General features: G+C 37.3%; 2 protein-coding genes across 2 annotated transcripts; one reads left to right on the forward strand and one right to left on the reverse strand.

The window, feature by feature from the left end:
• Positions 1 to 1211: 1211 nt before the first annotated feature.
• tnni1a (troponin I type 1a (skeletal, slow)) lies at positions 1212 to 13758 on the reverse strand. The gene is made up of 7 exons (XM_087306505.1): positions 13588 to 13758; positions 10668 to 10703; positions 10143 to 10184; positions 8706 to 8837; positions 8239 to 8328; positions 6494 to 6670; positions 1212 to 2426 (listed from the first exon to the last, which is right to left on the reverse strand). Exons 3-7 carry the CDS (start codon positions 10149 to 10151, stop codon positions 2322 to 2324), a joined length of 513 nt encoding a protein of 170 aa, XP_087162631.1. The 5' UTR covers positions 10152 to 10184; positions 10668 to 10703; positions 13588 to 13758; the 3' UTR covers positions 1212 to 2321.
• A 3185-nt stretch (positions 13759 to 16943) lies between these two features.
• Positions 16944 to 24188, forward strand: ftr57 (finTRIM family, member 57). Its single transcript, XM_087306504.1, has 6 exons — positions 16944 to 17591; positions 20515 to 20610; positions 20687 to 20920; positions 22296 to 22446; positions 23014 to 23091; positions 23404 to 24188. The coding sequence occupies exons 1-6, from the start codon at positions 17022 to 17024 to the stop codon at positions 23919 to 23921; spliced, it is 1647 nt and encodes a 548-aa protein (XP_087162630.1). The 5' UTR covers positions 16944 to 17021; the 3' UTR covers positions 23922 to 24188.
• The last annotated feature ends 248 nt before the right edge of the window (positions 24189 to 24436 follow it).

Consider the following 24436-nt stretch of genomic DNA (forward strand, 5'->3'; position numbering starts at 1 on the left):
GATTTTTTGTTTTTACACACAGCCTAATTAGTATTAAAATTAACTTTAATTAGCTGCTTTTGGTGCTTCAGAACAGATCAGGTCAGTTTTTTTTTCTCTCAAGAATGAGTTTCAAGATTTAGAATAAAAGTTAGGCTACTTGTATTTTTTTTTATTTTAAACATCAGTAGGTCAACAGTGAAAGTCGACTTCACTTATGTCATATTGTGCGTTTTCCTAAAACCTTCGATTGGTTATTTCCACAAATTATATGATAATATAGTTGCAAAAATTCAGTCTGGACCACCTGAACCACCCCCCGTCACTTACAATCAGTAAATGTTTATTCTCACTCAGAAGACTCACACTGGACACAGACATACTCGATTTCTCTCCAGTTTCTCTCATCAAAATATTACCTGAATATTAATGTTTACACAAACTTCATTCTACCTTTAAAAGGACTATAACATTGCTTGAATTAGTGGACTTGTTAGTCCAGACGTTATCCATTCTGAATGTTGACTGGATTGTAAAATAACTCTTTATTAAAACCACATTTGTGCTTATATTGACTTAATAGAATATGCAATCATTTAATTACTTGAATACACACTCTTTACGCAAGAACCAGGCCTGTTTCCATATCTAATTATTAATTCGTTCATTTTCTTGGTCCCTTTATTAATCTGGGGTTGCCATAGCGGAATGAACCACCAACTAATCCAGCAAATGTTTTACGCAGCGAATGCCTTTCCAGCTGCGACCCATCACTGGGAAACATACATTCACACTCATTCACACACATACTCAATGGACAATTTGCTTACTCAATTTTCCTGTACCACATGTCTTTGGACTTACTGGGGAAACCGGAGCACCCGGAGAAAAACCACCTGAACGTGGGGAGAACATGCAAACTCCACAGAGAAGCGCTAACTGACCCAGCCGAGGCTTGAACCAGCAACCTTCTTGCTGTGAGGCAACAGCACTACAAATATATAAAAATGACCTCATCTAATGCAGTAAAAGACATCCGTCTGGTTCTGTTGCATTACATCACATAGCAGTGAAGATGAGGTCAAATGCTGTGCATGTTTAAAAAGGATGCAGCCTTATTGTCTTATGTCAGCTCAGAAATTCCATGACATTTCAGTACACAAGTCAAGCATATAGGACATCATTTTCAGTGTCAGCTACTCACAGTGGCATTTGCTCTTCAGTTCAAAATTCATTCAAAGGGCTGGAAGTGTTTACTTTATTCCTGTGCCACACCTATAAAAGACAAACCGACCTGCTGTACTTTGACCGGAGCAGTATAGCAGTCAATCCAGTACGTTTGGCCTGAAAGGAAATAATAGACTACTGGAATGACATGTTTCCGCAATATTGTTACATGTACAAATGCTTCTGTATTCACTCATGCATTACAGAAAGACAGAGAAAGAAAAAACATTCCACATGAAAGACGTCATGATGAACTTTGTCTGCTAAACGTTAAATAAGACAGTATGGCCTGAACACTCCACCCAGGGCCAACACAGAGAAGACAGAGATCCACAGTATGCAAATAAGGGTTGGAGTCCACTGTCTTCAGATGATACAGTTAGTGCCTCACTTCCTGCTCCAGCTCCTGATCTCATCATCTATGCGTGATGGCCTATTCAACAGCAAATTAAACATTTGCATAAACAAAGAAACACAGCACATGTGCTCAGTTCTTCAGGCATTTGACTGATATGGCACGCAAAAAAAAAAGCAGTTATCGGACTTTCCATACTTTGTGCTTTTTTTATTTTTGAATATTTATATTCAACACTGCAGGTTAGTATTATGATCCATGGACACAATTTTCAGAGAAATGCGAGTTAGACTACACATGTATTGAGTCAAGTATACATCGATAACTGTTTCACTTATGTTTATTCACATAATACATACATTGTCACATACATTGTCACACCTTGAGTTGACTCTTCATAATAACTGAATATTGACATAAAACATACACTGAGCTGGTAATTATTTACTTAATGGCAGTGATGTAAAGTGACTGATCACAAATACTCAAATTAGTGTAATTGAGTAGTTTTCTCAGGAATTGTAATTTACTAAGTAGTTTTAAAATTGTGTACTTTTACTTTGCCTTGAGTACATTTTTAGTTTAGTATCTGTACTTTTACTCCACTACCTTCCTTCAACCTAAAATCATGAAAATAATCATGAAATAAACTGGACTATTAAACTAGCCTACTTTATAATCTGGTATTTGATTTAGAATGCAACTCTAAACCTCAGTTGCCAAATGGCTGCATAGACTTTTCTTTGAGATTCGCTAGGTTTCACTGGGTGGAGACTTTCGCTGCATCAAACATCTTTTTTCTTCCCTCCATACCAGACATGGCCTCTACATTCTTCCTCCAATCGCTGTCCTCAACCGGCCTCTTCTGTAGAAAGACACACAAGTGTTCTCTTAAGCTTCATTGATAAACATAAATGTGATATATGATCAGATTATTCCATTAGATTTCATTCAAATTAATTGTTTCAACTTAAGTAGGTAGCACAATCGGCTCAAAGCAAGAAGGTCGCTGGTTCGAGCCTCGGCTGGGTCAGTTGGCATTTCTGTGTGGAGTTTGCATGTTCTCCATGTATTCACGTGGACTTCCTCCGGATGCTCCGGTTTCCCCCACAAACCCAAAGACGTGATATAGGTGAATTAGGTAAGCTAAATTGTCCGTGTATGTGTGTGAATGAGTGTGTATGGATGTTTTCTAGTGATGGGTTGCAGCTGGAAGGGCATCCGCTGCCTAAAACATATGCTGGATAAGTTGGCGGTTCATTCCACTGTGGCGACCCCTGATTAATAAAGGGACTAAGCTGAAAAATGAAGTGAATGAATGAAAGATTTGACTTAAATTATATATATATATATATATATATATATATATATATATATATATATATATATATATATATATATATATATATATATATATATAATAATTAATTTTAATGGTGCTAGAACCAACTAGTTCTGAAAGGAATCATTTTGTATTGACCGCCATTCAAAAGTAAACATATATTTCAAACATTTGTGTTTCATCAATATTTACTCATTTACACTACCTGAAAAAAGTCTAGTTGATCGATTGGAAAAGTTGCAGAAGGTAAACTTTGTGATGAATCATCTGTTGAACTGCATCCCAATCATCATAAATACAGCAAAAGACATATTGGAAACCACATGGACCCAAGATTCTTACAGAAATCAGACAAGTTTGATGAAGGAAAAATTATTGTTTGGGGTTCGGAGAGATCTGCAGAGATAGCAACATCAACAACCTGAGGTATCAAGACATTTGTGCAGCCCATTACTTTACAAACCACAGGAGAGGGGAAATTCTTCAGCAGGATAGCGCTCTTTCTCCTGCCACCACATCGAAAGTTCCTAAAAGCAAAGAAGTTCAAAGTGCTCCAGGATTGGCCAACCCAGTCATCAGATATGAATGTTATTGAGCATGAGAGTTGACAACAGAAGTATGATGTTAATCTGTTTGCGACAAGACTTCTGTCAGGTAGTGTGAATTTGAATCTATGGCAATTAACAATGTGTCGTAAGAGATGTGTGCAGGTCCACAGTGGTACAAGCGAGGTGTACTTAATAAAACTGCTGGCAAATGTAGATCACCATCATCGCCTAGTCTTTCTAATCCTCTGTTTTCACTTGACTATGTAGGGTTTGGTCTCCTTTGCAGTGTTTTATCTCTTTGAGCACATAAGGGTTATATCTATTGAATTCAGCTGCACATCAACACAAAAGCCATTCTTTCAGTGCATCATACTTCTGTTGTCCACTCTCATGCCAGTCATACAACACCCAACCTCCATTATATTCATAAAACTCTGAAAGGATTTTACATCATCACTGTGTCACGGACACACTGCTTGTTCTCTAAAATACAGCCTTTCTCTCCTCCACCTTGATTTCCATGAGCCTCTGCCCTTTTAAACAGCTGATGGTGATGATGTCATCCGCCTCATCTCTCCTAAGCTCTGCCTTGTCAGGATGTATTGCTTAATTTCATATCTGAATGATGAGCTTTGACTATTTCTTGATCCAAGCTGTCAAAGTCCCAGTCCAGACAGTTTGGAAGTAAGCAATACATAAGTAGGTTTGTGATGTTTTAACATGTTTCGTAGATAGAAGCTTTCCCCCATTATCTGAATCATTATCAGCGGGATTTGGAGCATTGGACCATCCCAAACAATTACCTACCTGTGTAGTTCTTTTTATATGATATCATATGCATGCATTTGCACAGATATACCTTTGTACAGTGTCCAACTCTGCCTGGACTCACTCCCTACCGTTTGGCCAAGAGCAGGAGTATCCAAACTCATTCCTGGAGGGACAGTGTCCTGCAAAGTTTAGTTCCAACCCCAATTAGACACACCTGAACCAGCTAATTAAGCTCTTTCTAGGTATACTAGAAACTTCCAGGCAGGTCTGTTGAAGGAAGTTGGAACTAAACCATGCAGGACATCGGCCCTCCTGGACCGAGTTTGGACACCCCTGGGCTAGGGTGCACTCATACTATGCTATTCGAACCGTGACCAGACACGTTTCCCGGTTCATTTGACAAGTGTGAGTGCTCTGAATCCGGTCCAGGCGTGGTTCAATTGCCCGGCCCTGGCCCGGTTGGAAGAAGTGTGCTAAAGTGTGGTTCGGTTGGGGTTTGGAGCTGTACACTTGTTGTGTGAGTGCGAAGTGCTCCTGAACCTGAAACTGAAGATGCAATATCACTTTTAAGGGAGTGTTTCATATTTATTAATCATGTTATAGTTTATTAAAAACACGTTCAGCAAACCTCCTAATACGTTTTATGATTATCTATGAGCGTCAAAAGTTGTGGATCTGTTTGGCAAAATATTTGACTGTGTGTCACTACATCCCAAACAAGTTTGGACTTAACCAATAACCGAGGTAATCAGCCACTTAGGGCCATCCGACCAATGACAAGAAGCCTATATTAATCATATAGCTCTTTTATAGATTTTCTATCGTGTTTTTTAAAATCTGTCTATAACTGTTAAGATTTTAACGTTATTACTTATTTTCCAAACCAGGGGCCCCAATAAATAATGGAATGTTCCGTCCATGCTGCACATGCGCGAGGTGTAAGCGCTTCCATCAAAGATGCTGCCGGCCAGTGCTGCCAAATTTTCAAAAAAGAAACTTATACAACTAATCCAGCACATGTTTTACGCAGCGGATGCCCTTCCAGCCGCAACCCATCTCTGGGAAACATCCATACACACTCATACACTATGGACATTTTAGCCTACCCGATTCACTTGTATGGGGAAACCGGAGCACCCAGAGGAACCCCATGCGAACGCAGGGAGAACATACTCCACAAACTCCACACATAAATGCCAACTGAACCAGCCGAGGCTCGAACCAGCAACCTTCTTGCTCTGAGGCAACATGTATATGTATAAAGTTGAAGTCAGATTTATTAGCCCCCCTGTTTATTTTTTCTAAAAATTCTGTTTAATGGAGAGAAGGTTTTTTCCAACACATTTCTAAGCTAAGTAGGGCTGTGCCCGGTCAGTACCTGGATGGGAGACCACATGACATAGCTAGGTTGCAGCCTCCTAACCATCCCCATATCATAATTGGCTTCATTACTCTGTCCCTTCTCCACCAATCAGCTGCCGTCACGTCATCCATGTGGATGCTGCACACTGGTGGTGGATGAGGAGATTCCCCGCTATGTGTAAATCGCTTTGAGTGCCCAGAAAAGCGCTATATAAATGTAAGGAATTATTATTATTATTATTATTATTATAATTATTATTGTTATTATTATTATTATTATTATTACTATTATTAATAACTAATCTCTAATAACTAATTCATTTTATCTTTGCCAGGATGAAAGTAAACAATATTTTACTAGATATTTTTCAACAAACTTCTATACAGCTTAAAGTGACATTTAAGGACTTGACTAAGTTAATTAGGTTAACTGGACAGGTTAGGTTACTAGGTTATTGTGTAACGATGGTTTGTTCTGTAGACTACTGGAAAAAATATAGCTTAAAGAGTCTAATAATTTTGTCCTTAAAATGTTTTTAAACAAATATAAAAACTACTTTTATTCTAGCCGAAATAAAATGAATAAGACTTTCTCTAGAAGAAAAAATATTATAAGACATACTTTGAAAATGACCCTGCTCTGTTAAACATCATTTAGGAAATATTTAAAAAAGAAAAAAAAAATCAAAGTAGGGCTAATAATTCTGATTTCAACTATATATATATATATATATATATATATATATATATATATATATATATATATATATATATATATATATATATATATATATATATGAAGAGTTCAGACGCAAAACATGTGTCATCTAAAATTATCTTCTGAAATAAGCATTTTTCTAAGGCTCTTGTATAGGCTTGTATGTATTCTGAATTCATATGCCATCATACCTTCTCCGTGTCTTCTTTTTTCACAGATTTGAGGTTGGCTCGTAGGTCCATGGAGACTTTGTGTTTTGAGCCTAGCAGTGACCGGAGGATGGCATCTGCAGACACCCTTACCCTCCTCAGTGGGGGCCGCTTGAACTTACCCCTCAGGTCCAAAACTTTAATGTTTAAATCTTTGATCTAGAGAATGGACAGAGAATGTTATCATTAATATATGGTTCACCTTTGAGCATAAAATACATTATATTCAGCCTGATCTCACGAGGAAATGTAAGTACTTTACGTTTTGTCAGTTTAGTTGCTAATTCGAACGAATTGGTACGAGTTCAGTCGTACGAAATTGCACTATTTTAAAAAGGAGGCGTGGCACCCAACCCCACCCCTAACCCAAACCGTCATTGAGGGATGAGCAAATCAGACTAAATTGTACGAATTAGATCATACAAATACATTCGAATTAGCCACTGAATCAAAAAGTTACAAATTGCTGTGAGATTGCGTTGTTATATTCCACCTTGAGTTAACATGGGTTTAAATTAATCCCCTGTGATCAATTATGATAAAATTTTGACAAAACCCTAATTCCCTTTCCTTATTTCATTATGCTTCACATCACTTTTACTTGAACTGAATTCAATGAATGAGTACTATTGAGTAAATCAATACATCTTACATGTCGTTTGAGTAAGTGAGAAAGTATGTAATAACAATTTGCAGACGGATAAAATGTGTGAGTTTTATATAGAACAAAATCAATGCCAAATGTATTGAAATAAAAACCTTGTCGAATAGCACTAACTAAAATAATTAATAATAATACATTGAATAAACAACTGCTTGCATTTTAATGACTTGAATTGCCACGGTTTGTAATTTTAGGTCTTGGAATTTAACAAAACTGCTTATTTAAGCTGTAACTTTTAAGAACTTGCTTGAACAGACTAGTCGTTACAGCAAACTAGCCAAGTAGAAAAAAAATAAAGAAATAAAATAAATTAAGTGAGGCACAACCTGTGATGAAATAATACAATTCACTGTCGGTTACCCATATTTAATCCATTATTAGAAGTAATAGGCCAGATCTGGGCCAGAATAGAAGCAAACTGTGACCCAGAATAGGGTCAGTTCTGGTTCATTTGGTTGAATTCTGGCTAATACGAGGTATTTCTTTGACTTATTTGTGGCCCAGATCTTGCTATTTTGCTATTTGTGGCCCAGATCTGACAAACAGGAGCGGACCGCCCTAGTGCCATCATTCCATTCAGTCTGTGGTCCAGATGTAAGTGTCTAGTGTGGGCCCGATCTGAGCCAGAATAAAAGCAAACTGTGACCCAGAATAGGGTAAGTTCTGGTTCATTTAGTTGAATTCTGGATGATATGTGAAATTGCTATGGCTTCATTGTGGCCCAGATCTTGCAAATAGGAGCGGACCACCCAAGTGCCAGCATTCCATTCTGAATGTGGGCGGGATGTAAGTGTCTGGTGTGGGCCGGATTTGAGCCACATGATTTTTGCTAGCTGGATTCCAACAACCCACATTCCATATGTTTACCATGTGAACCTCATTGTTATATACGCCATTGTTCATAAATAAATACAATTTTAAAAAGGAAATAAATGAAATTTGATGAAAGCTAAATACTCAGACATGCACACTATTAGAACCCCACAAATAGACCAGATGAAGACACCAAGTTATGACATTGTCTGACTGGTTATTAAAGCATGGTTTATGTGGATTGTCATACCTCACGCTTATTCAGTAAGACTTTGGCTTCAATATCATAGCGCTCTTCATCCACCAAATCTATCTTAGCATGAAGCTCTTGACAGAGTCCCTAAAGGAGCCAGAAATGTTAATTCAGTGAATGAGTATAACATTACACAGGGTGTCAACTAACAACATCGGAAAGGCATTTTCTTATGACAACCAAATATCAAAAGGCAAATTTTTCAGCTTATCAATTTACACAGACATTCATCTCATACTAATGATTGTGGCTGGCTAGAGTGACTATTTACATTGCAATTAGTCAAATTAAGATGGACAGGCACTGGGCAATACATTTGCATCACCCTTATGAAAGCTAATATGGAAATACGGGTGGGGTGATGTGACAGCAGTGATTGTACCATTCGATTTCAAGTTGTCAGGTTTTTTATGTGGCACCTAATGACTAAAACTGCACATTAAAAAGTGGACGCATGAGGTTACCTGAAGCTCAGAGAATGACATGCTCTGTGTCTGCAGAGGAGGAGCTTTCTCCATCAGATACTTCTGCTTATCCTCCTCTTTATCCAACACCTCCTGATCCAGCTCCTCTTTGGCTTTGGCCACCATCAAACTCTGAACAAATTAATGCCAGTTAGTCTGTTTCAACGTGTGGTGTCTACACATTTTGTCTAATTTGTGACAGGATTAGACTACATAATTGTTTTACAATAGTCAACATGTAAAACTAGACGATTCGTATTAATAATAAGTGAACATGAAGAACAACAATGACAGATTTTATGTCACATCTTGACTTATCGTCATTCATTCATTCATTTTCTTTTCGGCTTATTCCCTTTATCATTCTGGGGTCGCCACAGTGGAAGGAACCGCCAACTTATCCAGCATATGTTTTTATGCAGCGGATGCCCTTCCAGCTGCAACCCATCTCCACTGCAGCTGCAACCCATCTCCACACACACTCATACACAACGGACAATTTTAGCCTACCTAGTTCACCTGCGCTGCATTTCTTGGACTGTGGGGGAAACTGGAACACCCGGAGGAAAACCCACCCGAATGCAGGGAGAACATGCAAGCTCCACACAGAAATGCCAACTGACCCAGCCAAGGCTTGAACTTGCGACCTTATTGCTGCGAGGCGACAGCACTACCTACTGTGCCACTGCTTCACCCTTATTATTATTATTATTATTATTATTATTATTAATTCATTCATTTTCTTGTTGGCTCAGTCCTTTTATTAATCTGGGGTCGCCACAGCGGAATGAACCGCCAACTTATCCAGGACATTTTTTACACAGTGGATGCCCTTCCAGCCGCAACCCATCTCTGGGAAATATTATTATTATTATTAATATTATTATTACTATTATTATTTATATTATTATTATTACTATTATTATTATTATTATTATTAATCAATCAATAAATTAATTAATTTTATTATTACTATTATTATTATTTTCACTCTTTAAGTCTGTTTTCAGAACTGGGACCGGCTTGCTTTTCTACCCTATACAAATACTCTTAAGTGAGAATTGTACATGCCAAATATCATATTATTTTAGAAACATGTCTGCCATCTAGTGTTGACTCTAAAACAATCCTCTTGTCCTTAGGTCAAAAATACAAAAGAATAGATTATCATACTCTTTTTGTTGGCAATTGGGCAAAACTAATTGGTTTTAAACATAGTGGGGAAAATATTGATTGCAGTTTATAATTATCTTGTCTTTTACATGTCATCAAGTGATTATTGATCTAATATGCTTTTTTGTCACATGTTGCTAAAAATGTTACAAAATGTTACTAAATAATATTTTAGTGAGTGGCTGATTTAAATCATTGTAAAATGTGTAATACACGTTATCTTTTTGCTAAGAGTATGTAAATTTGTGTGTGTTGCACACCAACCTTTAGCATGAGTTTTCTTGAGGCTGAGATCTTGGACTTCCTCTAGGCCACAGATGTGATAAAAAGTTTAAAAAGATAAAATAGTACAGGTATTGATCATAACATAATCAAACTTATGGTCAATTATTGGAAAAATAGGTCACACTTTTATTTTAATGGTCCGTTTGTTGAATTTAAGTTTCATTGCATCTACATGCCAACTAATTCTTAGTATATTATAGGTAGATTGTTAGTTTGGGGTTAGTGTTAGTGTAAGTTGACATGTACTTGCAAAGATTCTTATAGTCAGTTAAATGTCTGTTAAAGGAGCAGAATTAACAGATATTAAGCAGACAGTCTACTAATACTCAAATGAACCATCAAAATAAAGTGTTACCAAAAAAAAAAAAAAGAAAGAAAGAAAAGTATGCATACTTACTTCTTGACTGTAGAGAAAAAAACACAAACAAAAAAATGCATGTTAGTAAAGAGGTATAATATATTAGATTGGCATAGATTATTGCTGCTGGTCTTAGAGATCACCACCACTCACCCTTGTTCAGGCATTTTTAGGGATAAGGTCTGAAAGAGAGTTAAAAGATTCATTAATACATCTTGGCCAAGAACACAAAGCCAACAATTTAGACTTAAACTTTGGTCTAAATGTGTACAGTATTTTCTGAGGTTACAAACAACAACAAACTCAAATAAATGAACAGTATTTGCTAAAACATTCTAGTTCACCATAACACTATTTTAATAAAGTATATAGCACAAAAACAACAATTTTCAGTTTTTGCAGTTTAATTTAAGTTTGACTCTTTAGTATGTACACACGGAAACCCTAAGTTGACAGAACGAAATTAATTGAGTAAACTCGTTGCCTCAATTTTATTGAGTAACGGAGTCTCCCAGAACTTGCATATTTAAGTCTATTTAACTTTGGCTGATTATACTTAAACTGTTCAGTTCAGTGTGTGTGTCTCTGTGTGTAATTATACAATATGAAAAAAAAGGTTCAAAAGAAAAATAAGTAGCTATTCATTCCCATTATGGTGAATAATTATACATAAAGCCTTGTTTTCTGATTAATAAAAAGACCTTGCAAAAGGTTGCACATATTAGAGTTTTACAATCAAGACGACATTAAAAATGACCCGGTTTTTTTTTTCAAAGGATTAATCGTGATTTTGAACTTACCATACTGAAATGTTAAGTTCATCAGGGCTTAACAATAAGGACTGCCCGATGGCCTGGACCCAGCGTGTGGGATGCTTGGGACAGTAGACAGGATCATTACTGGCCCGATCGGGCCACTGGTGCCTTGGTACTAAAGTTAAATTTGCCTGTGACTATTTGTCAATTGTGTGCAAATACAGTTTTAGAATTGAGAAACCGTTCGTATTTTCAAGCCTTCAAATGCTACCTACTCGGTTCTTCTTATCTGATCTGATGTTGTGAGCACGTTATTAGTACAGGGAAGAGACAGCAACTCAAGGTTTTTTTTCTTCACTCTCCTATCAGTTGAAGTTTTTTTTTCCCTCTCCGCTGTCGCCACTGGCTCGCTTGGTTCAGGACTGGTAGAGCTACGCATCGATGAATTTGCTCTTCAGTGTTTGAACTCTCAGTAATGATTTTAAATCACACTGAACTGAGCTAAACTGAACTGAACTTAAACACTAAAAACTGAACTTCACTGTTCCAGTTACTATGACCATTTATGTGAAGCTGATTTGACACAATCTACATTGTAAAAGCGCTATACAAATAAAGCTGAATTGAATTGAATGGCAGTAACAATAAATGATGATGCTAAAGGAAAACATTTCTTTCTAACGTCTTGGAAGCAGACATATACCAGGGTACACCACGACTAAAAAAAATTAAGTGATCTTTTGTACAGTTTGCCGTCAGTTTGGCTGGTCTTTAGCCATCTTTTGTTTTAAAACACTTTGAATTTTACTTATTACGCATTTATATATTTTTTTAAAATATTTAAGTTCCATATTTACAAACATTTTGACACTTTTTTGTATTATTTGTGGCTAAGAAATAGCTATTAACTTTTTTTTTTGGAGGAGCCAGTGAAAATATTGGCAGGGCAAGTAAAAATCTGAACCATTGGTCCGATTGTGCCAGTAGAAAAAAATGCTTAGCGCTGAACCGTTTATGCATTTTTAGTGCATATAAATTAAATAAACTCATATTTTTTAGGTTGCAGGACCAAAATGCTAAATTTTAACTAATGTTCAGTCAACTTTACTTGTTCCTTTAAGTAAAGACAACATTAGGGTTTACAGAGCAGATTTTACAGTTAAACAACAGCCTTTATCAGTTCTTTTTTCAAAGCTCGTGGCATGATAATAAACTACAGTTACTTGACGATTGTGTAGACTGGTAATTCTGAAAATTATGAGAAGGTCAGGATTAGGAACTTAACTGAACATATTATATTTGATTAAATGAAACTCCGGCGAAGCAGTTGCGCAGTAGGTAGTGCTGTCACCTCACAGCAAGAAGGTCGCTGGTTCGAGCCTTGGCTCAGTTGGCGTTTCTGTGTGGAGTTTGCATGTTCTCCTTGCGTTCGCGTGGGTTTCCTCCGGGTGCTCCGGTTTCCCCCACAGTCCAAAGACATGCGGTACAGGTGAATTGGGTAGGCTAAATTATCCTTAGTGTATGAGTGTGTGTGTGTGAATGTGTGTCTGATTGTTTCCCAGAGATAGGTTGCAGCTGGAAGGGCACCCGCTGCTTAAAAAACTAGCTGGATAAGTTGCCGGTTCATTCCGCTGTGGCGAACCCAGATTAATAAAAGGACTAAGCCGACAAGAAAATGAATGAATGAATGAATGAATAAATGAAACTCTTAAATTTTCCAAGTGATGGGTTGCAGCTGGAAAAGCATCCACTGCGTAAAACATATACTGGATAAGTTGGTGGTTCAATTCGCTGTGGCCACCCCAGATTAATAAAAGGACTAAGCCGAAAAGAAAATGAATGAATGAAACTGTAATAATGTTCGTTGTTGAGGGAAGAAGAAGACAGGGTCGGCGATTCAGGTAAGCAAATATTTTATTTAATGTTTAATGCCACCACACAGGTAACGGTGTATGCGTGTGTGTGTGTTCTCTCCTCTCCCGACTGCTCCTCCCGTTCTCCTTAAGAAGGGAGTCTCTCCGGCCCAATCACTAGAAAGACAGGTGTTATTTATCATTTCTGATTGACCCGCTGATTAGCCGCCGGGCTCCTAGCATGCTCTCCCCCCTGATTGGGTGTTTGATCACGCTTACCTCTCCACAGAAACCTTTTAAATATTTATCTAAAAATGTGATACTCAGACTGCAGTCTAAAATAAAATTATTCGATAGACAAAGATACCTCGCAAAACCTGACTATAAAATTGTACTTTATTACTATGCATCCTTTGTTTGAGTGTTGTGGTAATTCTCCATCAGTAGCAGCATCTTACCTTACAGTATCTTGTGTTGTCCCTGGTAGATTTCAGAATAGAGATGTGCTCTCTTATTTATCCCACATCATCTATGGATGTCTAATGTGTTAGTGGAGGATATTATTAGAGCACATAAATCTCTTTAGCTCTCTCCTAATTTGTCTGCCTGTCACAGGTTATGTTCATCTCATGGCTCCACAGCTCTAATCAGCTATCTGTCTGTCTGCTCTGCCAGCTGACAATCAGCGCTCTGGTTTATCTGTTCACAGATGATTGTTCTGCTCTGCTGGAAAATCTTAATATACAATGGCTCCAGAAAGCATTCAGACACTTAAGCCCCTAATGAAGGAATGCAACTATGTTATGGATATAACATGATTAACCAAGTGACAAATGCAAAGGCATAGTCACATACAAAAAAGTTCAAACAAGATCTCCAGGGAAAAAAACAAACAAACTATTTTTGAATTTAGTAAATTGGTAGCTTGAACAAGTACAAGGGAGCATAAAGAGTCTGAGCAGGTCATCAGAAAATAAATAAATAAATAAATAAATAAATAGGTTTGTTTGCATGCATGCATACATACATACATACAGGAGCACCGCTAGGGGGGGAAGTTAGAATGATTCTGAGGGCCCACACATTTAGGGGGCCCCCAAAGACATTTTAAAGGGCCAGTGACACCCATAAGTCACCCCGCCAGCCCCCCCACCCCCTGCTCTTCACTATCATCCATGACAACCTATAATCACCCCCCTCTTCACTTTCACCCACGACACCCCCCCCCCCTAACTTTTATCTGACATCCCCCTCTGCTCTTCACTTTCGTCCACGACACCCAAAACTCCCACCCTCCAGTCTTCACTTTTGTCCGTGATACCAAACCTTACCCCCAACCTAGTTTTCTCTTTCGTCCCCGAACCCCCCCCCCCCCCACTCCCACACTCTTCACTTTCATCTGCAACAACCTCCATCCGCTCTTCACTTTCATCCTCGACAACCTACCCCCGCTCTTTACTTTCGTTCGCAATTTCCCCCTTTACTTGTCAGAGGGCCCGTAGGGGCCAGCGGCGCTCCTGCATACATACATACATACATACAAACATTTTCCCAGTACTGGGTTGCAGCTGGAAGGGCATCCTCTGTGTAAAACATTGGTATAGTTGGTGGTTTATTCTGTTGTGGTGACCTCTGAAATACAGACTAACCCGAAGGAAAATGTATAAATGAATGAAATACATACAGTTAAAGTCAGAATTATTAGCCCCCTTCGATTTTTTTTCTCCTTTTTTCAATATTTCCCAAATTATGATTAAGAAAGCAAGGAAATTTTCACTGTGTGTCTGATAATATTTTTTCTTCTGGAGAAAGTCTTATTTGTTTTATTTCGGCTAGAATAAAAGCAGTTTTAAATTTTTTAAACACCATTTAAGGGACAAAATTATTAGCCCCTTTAAGCTGTTTTTTCTAGATAATCTACAGAACAAACCAAACATAAGTAGCCTAATTACCCTAACCTGCCTAGTTAACCTAATTAACCTAGTTAGGCCTTTAAATGTCACCTTAAGCTGTATAGAAGTGTCTTGAAAAATATCTAGTCAAATATTATTTACTGTCATCATGGCAAAGATAAAATAAATCAGTTATAAGTAACGAGTTATTAAAACTATTATGTTTAGAAATGGGTTAAAGAAATCTTCTCGCCGTTAAACAGAAATTGGGGAAAAAATAAACAAGCAGTTTAATAATTCAGGGGGGCTAATAATTCTGACTTTAACTGTATATACAAACATACATTACATACATTACATACATACATACATACATAGATACATACTGTAAATACATACACACTAAGAAGAATTAATGTAGATTATAAACCAATTCACTAAACATACAATAGTTGCATAAAATGTATTCTTTTAAAGTATTATTGGCATGGCATCTAATATATAAACACAACGTCAGTCCCCGTAGGCATTATATCTGGAATAACCATGACATTTGTTATAAAGATAAACCTATATTTTTTCCTAGTTGGTTTAAGAACAATATTTGCTTAGTTTCTCATTTTTTTTTTTTATAATAATGGTCATTTACTTTCTTATTCTGAGCTCTTAAGTAAATACTGTGCTCTTATAACCGCACAAGAGTTTGCCATGGACGCAATTCCCAGTGGAGCTTTTGCCCTTTTAAAAATCTCTCTTGATTCTGTTCTCCCCTTTACTTCATTGATTAATGCTTGTGAAACGGTGATTGGAAAAATGTGTTTCACGCTTAACCCTTCTCTCAGAAATAGAATGATTTGGCTTCTTTTTTAGAATAACCTCTATTCCTCATGTCATATTTCACTGGAATAATTTATTTCATGACATTCCCTGGAAGATTGTGTGGTCTTTACCCAACAAATTTTTAAAAATAAGGTTAAAGAGGTTTCATTAAATTTGCTACATTGAGTTTATCCAGTGACTGGATATCACTGGATAATGGAAATCACACTGAACTGAGAAAAAACTGATCTGAACTGAACTTAAACACTAAAACCTGAACTACACTGTTCCAGTTACTATGACCATTTATGTGAAGCTGCTTTGACACAATCTACATTGTAAAAGCGCTATACAAATAAAGCTGAATTGAATTGACTGTTATATATATATATATATATATATATATATATATATATATATATATATATATATATATATATATATATATATATATATATATATATATATATATATATATAATGCTTCCTGAAAAAAATCCACATTGTTTCTTTTGTGGAATAATAAATGAATCTGTTGATCATCTTTTTGGGGAATGTTCCCATGTTAAGATTTTTTGGAAAGAATTTAGTTTATATGTGTCTCTCTTTTAAATAATTCATCTTAGTCATATAGGGATGTTTTTTTTTTGTTTTTTTTATAATGTTGATAAAGTAAAAAAATAAATATTATATTTATTATTTAATAAATTATTTATATTACTAGCAACATTTTTATACACAAATGCAAATGTTTGTCTGTAAAGCCTCTTTTTCTTTTTTTTCTTTTTTTTTTTGTAAAGATTTGAAATATTATTTGAATACAATCTCTACCACCAGCAATGTTAAAGCTTTAAAATCAATAACAATATGTGAATCTTACAACATTGTCACTTTTCTGTAATACCCAGCGGACTGTATTGTATATGTGACCTTTTATACCTCACTGTGACCTTGGTTTAAGATAGATTCAAAGTGATTTTTGCAATTAATTTTACCCCTGGTAGGGGGTATCTTTTGCTTATCTTTTTGTTTTGTTCTGTTGTCTTTGTTGTTGTTGTTGTTATAGGATTTATACTTTTTTTATGTATAATTTTGTCTTCTTGTTGAAAGTTAAAAAAAAAAAAAAAAAAAAAAAACTGGGAAAGTGAAACCGAAAATGAATCGACTGCTGTATTCAGTAAAATGGCAGAAGTTAGATTTTCGCTGGAGGAGTTCATGTGTCCAGTGTGTCTGGATCTTCTGAAGGACCCGGTGACCATTCCCTGTGGACACAGTTACTGTAAGACCTGCATTACAGGCTGCTGGGATCAGGAGGATGACAAGAGAGTCTACAGCTGCCCTCAGTGCAGGGAAGCCTTCAATCCGAGACCTGCTTTAGCTAAAAACACCATTCTCGCTGAAATGGTGGAGAAACTAAAGACTAAACCTCCTGCTGACTGTTACGCTGGAGCTGGAGATGTGCAGTGTGACGTCTGTACTGGAATTAAATACAAAGCAATCAAGTCCTGTCTGGTGTGTCAGGAATCTTACTGTCGAACTCATTTTGATCGTCATGAGGAGTTTCACTCTCGTAAGCCACACAAAGTGATTGATGCCAGAGAACGACTGCAGGACATGATCTGCCGGAAACATGAGAAGGAGCTAGAAATGTACTGTATCACTGATCAAATGTGCATATGTCTGATGTGTAAAGAGTATGAACATAAAAACCACGAAACTATGTCAACAGCAGCACAGAGGACAGAGAAACAGGTATGAACTTGATGCGAATGTTCACCCCAAAATAAACATTTTGTCATCATTCACACATCGTCATGCATTTCAATAATATTATGACTTTTTTATCTATTGAATGTAAAAAAAATAAATAAATGAAATAAATTAGTGGTGAAATAAAAACTAGATTTAGTGTCATCAGTGGTAGGTATAAATATTTCATTCTCCTAAAAGAACTAAATGTTGCTTCAGTAAAAATAGTTGCATGTAACTGAAGTGTACATTGTATTATATAATGTCTGTTTTTATATGCATGAAAGTGCAGTGTCATTATTGTAAATGTTTTATATTTAAAACAAAAAATGCCTGAGATGAATTATATGACTTAAATGCCAATTTCTTTTGTCAAAATAATCAGTCAAAAAATAGAAAATACTTTATTTTGTTTAATTTGTTTAGTTTGTTTAATTATATTACATTTATAATGTAATTTAATTAGCAAATATAATTAACACAATCATAAAAATGATCTCTGGTGCCTATTTCATGAGACATGCACATACACACACATACAGTACAAATTCAGTTTGATTTTCCTATAAGCTCTTAACCAAATTAATATTAAATTTTAGAGTGTGACAGGTGTACAATTCAGCATACAACTCATTTATTTCATTGACAAATGTTTATGAAGCTGAATGATTATTAAATATAAATATTATATATATATATATATATATATATATATATATATATATATATATATATATATATATATATATAGTATAAGACTACTATCCAAATATCGGTATAAAGGCTGATTTATACTTCTGCGTCAAACACCGGCGTATGCTACGGCGCTGACGCATAGCCCTTCGCCGTGGCCGTCGCCGTCACTGACGTGCACCTCTCAAAAAATGTAACTACACGTCGCAACAACGCCTAGCGCAAGCTCTGTGATTGGTCGGCTTGGTAGCGCTGACGAGTCTGGGCGGGACCGAGAGCCGCGCGAATGGCGCGAACCCAATGCAGCGATTGTTTACAAGTGTGGAGTCCCGTGAAGGAGCTCCGGATGGAAAGTTTTGTTTTGTGTTTACCTCATAGTTAAAGTTGCTGCACGTCCGCCGCTTTCTGCCTCAAAATGAGCGAGTTTGAGCCACTTGTACATCCCGGAAGTGTTCAGGAAAAGCAAAAAAGCAGCGAAGAAACTCGACACAGAGGAATATTTACACCTCACTGCCAACTAGCGTTTCGAAGGTGTTAATGCAGACCAACAGAGACAGCGCGCAGAAGTATAAATGCACAGCTACGCGCGTTGCCTGCGCCGTGAGTTACGCCGGTCACTTGACGCAGAAGTATAAATCAGGCTTAAGACTACTATCCAAATATCAGTATAAGACTACTATCCAAATATCAGTATAAGACTACTATCCAAATATCAGTGTAAGACTACTATCCAAATATCAGTGTAAGACTACTATCCAAATATCGGTGTAAGACTACTATCCAAATATCAGTATGAGACTACTATCTACATATCGGTATGACACTACTATCCAAATATTGGTATAAGACTACTATCTAAATATCGGTAAATATCTCCCCCGATGACCCGCACTCACATTACATTCGGGCCTGGGCACGCTTGCCTCATCGATGATGCGGTCTTCAGTAAGCGCTCACTCTCAGCACAGTGGAGATTGCTTTAGTTATATCATTTAAGTGGTTTGATATGCAGTGACACACAGTCAAATATTTCCCCAAACAGATCAGCCACTTTTGGCGTCATAAACTTTATTGCAATATATAATATTTGGTATTTGGATAGTAGTCTTATACCGATATTTGGATAGTAGTCTTATACCGATATTTGGATAGTAGTCTTATACCAATATTTGGATTGTAGTCTTATACCGATATTTGGATAGTAGTCTTATACCAATATTTGGATTGTAGTCTTATACCGATATTTGGATAGTAGTCTTATACCGATATTTGGATAGTAGTCTTATACCGATATTTGGATAGTAGTCTTATACCGATTTTTTGATTGTAGTCTTATACCGATATTTGGATAGTAGTCTTATACCGATATTTGGATTGTAGTCTTATACCGATATTTGGATAGTAGTCTTATACCGATATTTGGATAGTAGTCTTATACCGATTTTTTGATTGTAGTCTTATACCGATATTTGGATAGTAGTCTTATACCAATATTTGGATAGTAGTCTTATACCGATATTTGGATTGTAGTCTTATACCGATATTTGGATAGTAGTCTTATACCGATTTTTTGATTGTAGTCTTATACCGATATTTGGATAGTAGTCTTATACCAATATTTGGATAGTAGTCTTATACCGATATTTGGATTGTAGTCTTATACCGATATTTGGATAGTAGTCTTATACCGATATTTGGATAGTAGTCTTATACCGATATTTGGATAGTAGTCTTATACCAATATTTGGATAGTTGTCCAATATCGATATTTGGATTGTAGTCTTTTACCAATATTTGGATAGTAGTCTTAGGCCGTACTCACACTATGTTCTCCTAACTGTGCCCAGGCCTGTTTTCCGGATAGTTTGAAAAGTGCGAGTGCTCTGAATCAGACTCAGGCACGGTTCACTTGGCTGGCCCTGGCCCAGTTGGTAGAGGTGTGCCTGAGTGCAGTTCACTTGGGTTTTGGCGCGGTACGCTTGTGTGTGTACGCTTGTACCTCTAGGAACAAGTTTAGTAATCCTTGATATACAGGCAAATTGTTATTAGAAAAAGAAAGTATACAGTAAAATGGGCTCAATGTAGATTTCACACAGTCATCTAAAGTGCCACTAATTATTTTATTGAAGTACGACTATTACGTAGGGGCTGATAATATAATTAACCAATCCACACGGGTTAAGTAAATACTGGACATGTGACAGTTACTTGCTGATGTTGGTTTGTCCTCCAGAAAGAGCTGAAGGAGACACAGATGAAGCTCCAGCAGAGAGTTCAGCAGAGACAGAAGGATCTTCAGCAGCTGAGAGAGGCTGTGGAGTCTCAGAAGGTGAGTCTGGAGACAAAGAGCTTGAGTCTCACTGAAGCTCACTGTGTCTCACAGGCTGTGTGATTGTGATCGACAGCGCTGTGCACAGACAGCAGTGGAGGACACTGACAGGATCTTTACTGAGATCATCCGCTTAATTGAGAGAAGACGCTCTGAGCTCACACAGATGATCAGAGATCAGCAGAAGACTGCAGTGAGTGAAGCTGAAGGACTCATGAAGCGACTAGAGAAGGAGATCGATCATCTGAGGAGGAGAGGTGCTGAGCTGGAGCAGCTTTCACACACACAGGATCACATCCATTTCCTGCAGGTAAAAGTGATCTAGAGCAGGGGTTCTCAACTGGTTTGGCCATGGGACCCACATTTTTACATGGTCATCAAGCCGTGACCCAAATTTTTAGGAACTATAATACAATTTTAGGAAATATACTTAATTTGTATTTGTTTGTTAACATAAACAAGTAGTGACAGATACATCATGAGAAATTCACCAAGACTTAAGCCTGGTTTATACTTCTGCGTCAAGTGACCGGCGTAACCCAAGTCGCATGCAACGCGCGTAGCTGTTCATTTATACTTCTGCGCGCTGTCTCTGTCGGTCTGCATTAACACTTCCGAAATGCTAGTGGGCAGTGAGGTGTAAATATTCCTCTGTGTCGAGTTTCTTCTCTGCTTTTTTGCTTTTCCTGAACACTTCCGGGATGTACCAGTAGCTCAACCTTGCTCATTTGGAGGCAGGAACCGGCAGACGTGCAACAATTTTAACTATGAGGTAAACACAAAACAAAACTTTCCATCCGGAGCTCCTTCACGGGACTCCACACTTGTAAACAATCGCTCCATCAGGCTCGCACCATTCGCGCGGCTCTCAGTCCCGCCCAGACTTGTCAGCGCTACCAAGCCGACCAATCACAGAGCTTGCGCTACGCGTTGCTGCGTCGTGTAGTTACATTTTTTAAGAGGTGCACGTCAGCGACGCCGACGGCCACGGCGAAGGGCTATGCGTCAGCGCTGTAGCATACGCCGGCGTTTGACGCAGAAGTATAAATCAGCCTTTACAAATAAACACTATTTTATTGCTGTCATTTAACAAAATGGATCAAATTATAGAAGTATTACAAAGTAAAAATGACAAATAAAAATACTGTTAATAATAAACTGTTAATAAAACATGTTGTCTGGTTTCTAAATGTTGTTTAAATTTAGAAGGTTTCATGCTCTCTTATGAAAGCACCTCTCTACATATGCCACACTGAGGCTTTAAGTCTTTTTTGTCATCAATATATAAATCCATACTTTACATATTCAAGGTCGTACTTGCGCTTTGACGTATTTGTTGCAATAATTAAATGAAATTTCACATGTCAAATGGTAGGGTTGTAGCGCACGCATTTCAAAATAAAAGTCCGGTATAAGCAAAATAAGTAACAAATTTTACTTTTTTTTTTTTTTTTTTTTTGACCACACGCTCGGCGACCCACTGAAAATGTTCCTGCGACCCACTTTTGGGTCACGACCCACCAGTTGAGAAACACTGATCTAGAGCATCTTAGTGGACTTGATCCTGCAATGACAGGAGACGCACAGAGAAACAGTTCATGAGAGCAGAATCAGCAGTCGACTGGATTTCTGCTAATGAGTGTGTGCAGTGTGGATGTGATGAGTTGAATTTCTGTTTTCTGTAGAGTTTCCAGTCTCTCTCAGCTCCTCCTGAGTCTACAGATGTTTCCTTCAATCCTCTCTTGTCTTTTGATGACTTGAAAGAATCTGTTCAACAGCTGAAAGTCAAACTGGAGGATTTCTGCAAAGAGGAGATCAGGAAGACCTCTGACAAAGGTAAAATCCTAGAGATGAATCTGCTTCTTAGAAACGAATTCTGCAAAAAATGTTACTAAACCACCATAATAAGGCTACATTTCAATCCTCAAATTTATTTTTCATTAAGACACAACCTAAATCTTCTGATAATGATAAAATCAACGTAAATCTTCCTGATAATGTCTACATTTTCCCTCATCAAAGTGGATCATTTCATGTTTCATGTTTTTATCTGAGGGCCACACTCATTTTCAAACTTTTAAGTTTAAGTGGCAGATTCTGATTGTGTGTTTGTGTGTGTCATGGGGTGGTGCTGTCATGTGCATGTGTGTTCCAGTAGTGGTGTAAAAAAATTGTTTGTAGTTTTGTTGTGGGTTCAAACTTCATGGAAAATGGAATTTGGAATGGGTTGTGGCTGGAAGGGCATCCGCTGCATAAAACATATGGTGGATAATTTGGCGGTTCATTTCGCTGTGGCGACCCCTGAATATTAAAGGGACTGAGCTGAAATGAAAAAGAATGAATAATGAAAGTTATATATAACACTTTAAAATGTTATAGTAATTTTATGTCTGTATTTCTTAGGGACACCCATATTGAATGACCCTTTCAAAGACACATTCGCCAACATTGTTCCCAAGACCACGAGAGACTTCCTAAAATGTAAGTGTCTTTATGATCTTCATGTAAAGAAAATCATGACATAAGAGTTTAATAATTTAGCTTATGAATGATAATTTATATAAAGACTTTTGGCCATGCAAAACCGTGAACTTCAGGATTTAAAAAAAAATAAGCCTGCCAAATAAGCTTTATAATCAATCATCAGCTAAGTGTGAACTCTTGAAACGTTTATGCAAAAGATTACATTCGTTTTTCATTATAAAATCTTTTAACTCTTAACTGCAGTGGGAATTTCATAGAAGATAAAACACATTGATATTTGCTGATTTCTGTGTATTTTCACTCCATCAGATTATTCTCGATTCACTCTGGATCTGAACACAGTGAATAAATACCTCTGCCTGTCAAGCAACATGATTACCTACACTAACACACCACAGCCGTATCCTGATCATCCAGACAGATTTGATCAGTTGTGCCAGGTGTTGTGTAGAGAGAGTGTAAGTGGACGGTGTTACTGGGAGATTAAGTGGAGTGGATATGGCGTGTGTATATCAGTGTCATATAAGGGCATCAGAAGGAAGGGACAAAGTAAAGACTGTATATTTGGAGGTAATGATCAGTCATGGTGTTTGTTCTGCTATCCCGGTGATCATTCATTCATTCACAATGACCTAAAAACTGTTCTCCCAGTACAATCCATCAGCAGTAGAGTAGGGGTGTATGTGGATCACAGTGCAGGAATTCTGTCCTTCTACAGCGTCTCTAACACAATGACTCTTATCCACAAAGTCCAGACCACCTTCACTCAGCCACTCTACCCTGGGTTTAATGTGAATGGTTACAAATCATCAGTGATACTGTGTTGATGAATCAAAGTAGCTTGTGAACCCCTTCGTTGTAAACTACTCACTCACTATCCTTCGGCTTTTATTAGGGGTCATCACAGCACGTTTCAACCAATACACATATGAGGTGGAATTTAAATAATGACACCAATAAAGGGCAAGCAACTTACATTTCCATGTTAACCTCACGCACGTAAGTTGTCCTTTCTTCATACGTTGTGATTCGTCATATTTGTTTATTTTTAAGTTGTGCATGGACATAAATAAAGGTTTTGTTATATACACACACCCCAAATGGCTCTTTAAAAAATGCATTTGATAAAAACCCTGCTGAAAAATCCAGCTTAAACCAGCCTAGGCTGGTTGGCTGGTTTTAGCTGGTTGATCAGGCTGGTTTTAGAGGGGTTTTGACCACTTCCAGGCTGGTTTCCAGCCATTTCCAGCCTGGTCTTAGCTGGTCAGGCTGGGAGATGACCAGCTAAAACCAGCTTGACCAGACTAGCCAAGCTGGCAGTCCAGCCAAAACCAGCGATATC

Source organism: Danio rerio, chromosome 23 (assembly GCF_052040795.2).
Source record: "Danio rerio strain M-AB ecotype USA chromosome 23, GRCz13ab, whole genome shotgun sequence".
In the NCBI taxonomy this organism is placed as follows: Eukaryota; Metazoa; Chordata; class Actinopteri; order Cypriniformes; family Danionidae; genus Danio; species Danio rerio.

What these genes read in the sequence shown, in the direction of transcription:
- ftr57 (XM_087306504.1), top strand. Translation starts at nt 17,022, where the DNA reads ATGGCAGAAGTTAGATTTTCGCTGGAGGAGTTCATGTGTCCAGTGTGT. An exon ending in AGGCTGTGGAGTCTCAGAAG is followed by an intron (nt 20,611 to 20,686) that starts GTGAGTCTGGAG and finishes TGTGATCGACAG; the next exon opens with CGCTGTGCACAGACAGCAGT. An exon ending in CACGAGAGACTTCCTAAAAT is followed by an intron (nt 23,092 to 23,403) that starts GTAAGTGTCTTT and finishes TCACTCCATCAG; the next exon opens with ATTATTCTCGATTCACTCTG.
- tnni1a (XM_087306505.1), bottom strand. An exon ending in TGTCATTCTCTGAGCTTCAG is followed by an intron (nt 8,329 to 8,705) that starts GTAACCTCATGC and finishes TGGCTCCTTTAG; the next exon opens with GGACTCTGTCAAGAGCTTCA. An exon ending in AAAAAGAAGACACGGAGAAG is followed by an intron (nt 2,427 to 6,493) that starts GTATGATGGCAT and finishes GTCTTTCTACAG; the next exon opens with AAGAGGCCGGTTGAGGACAG.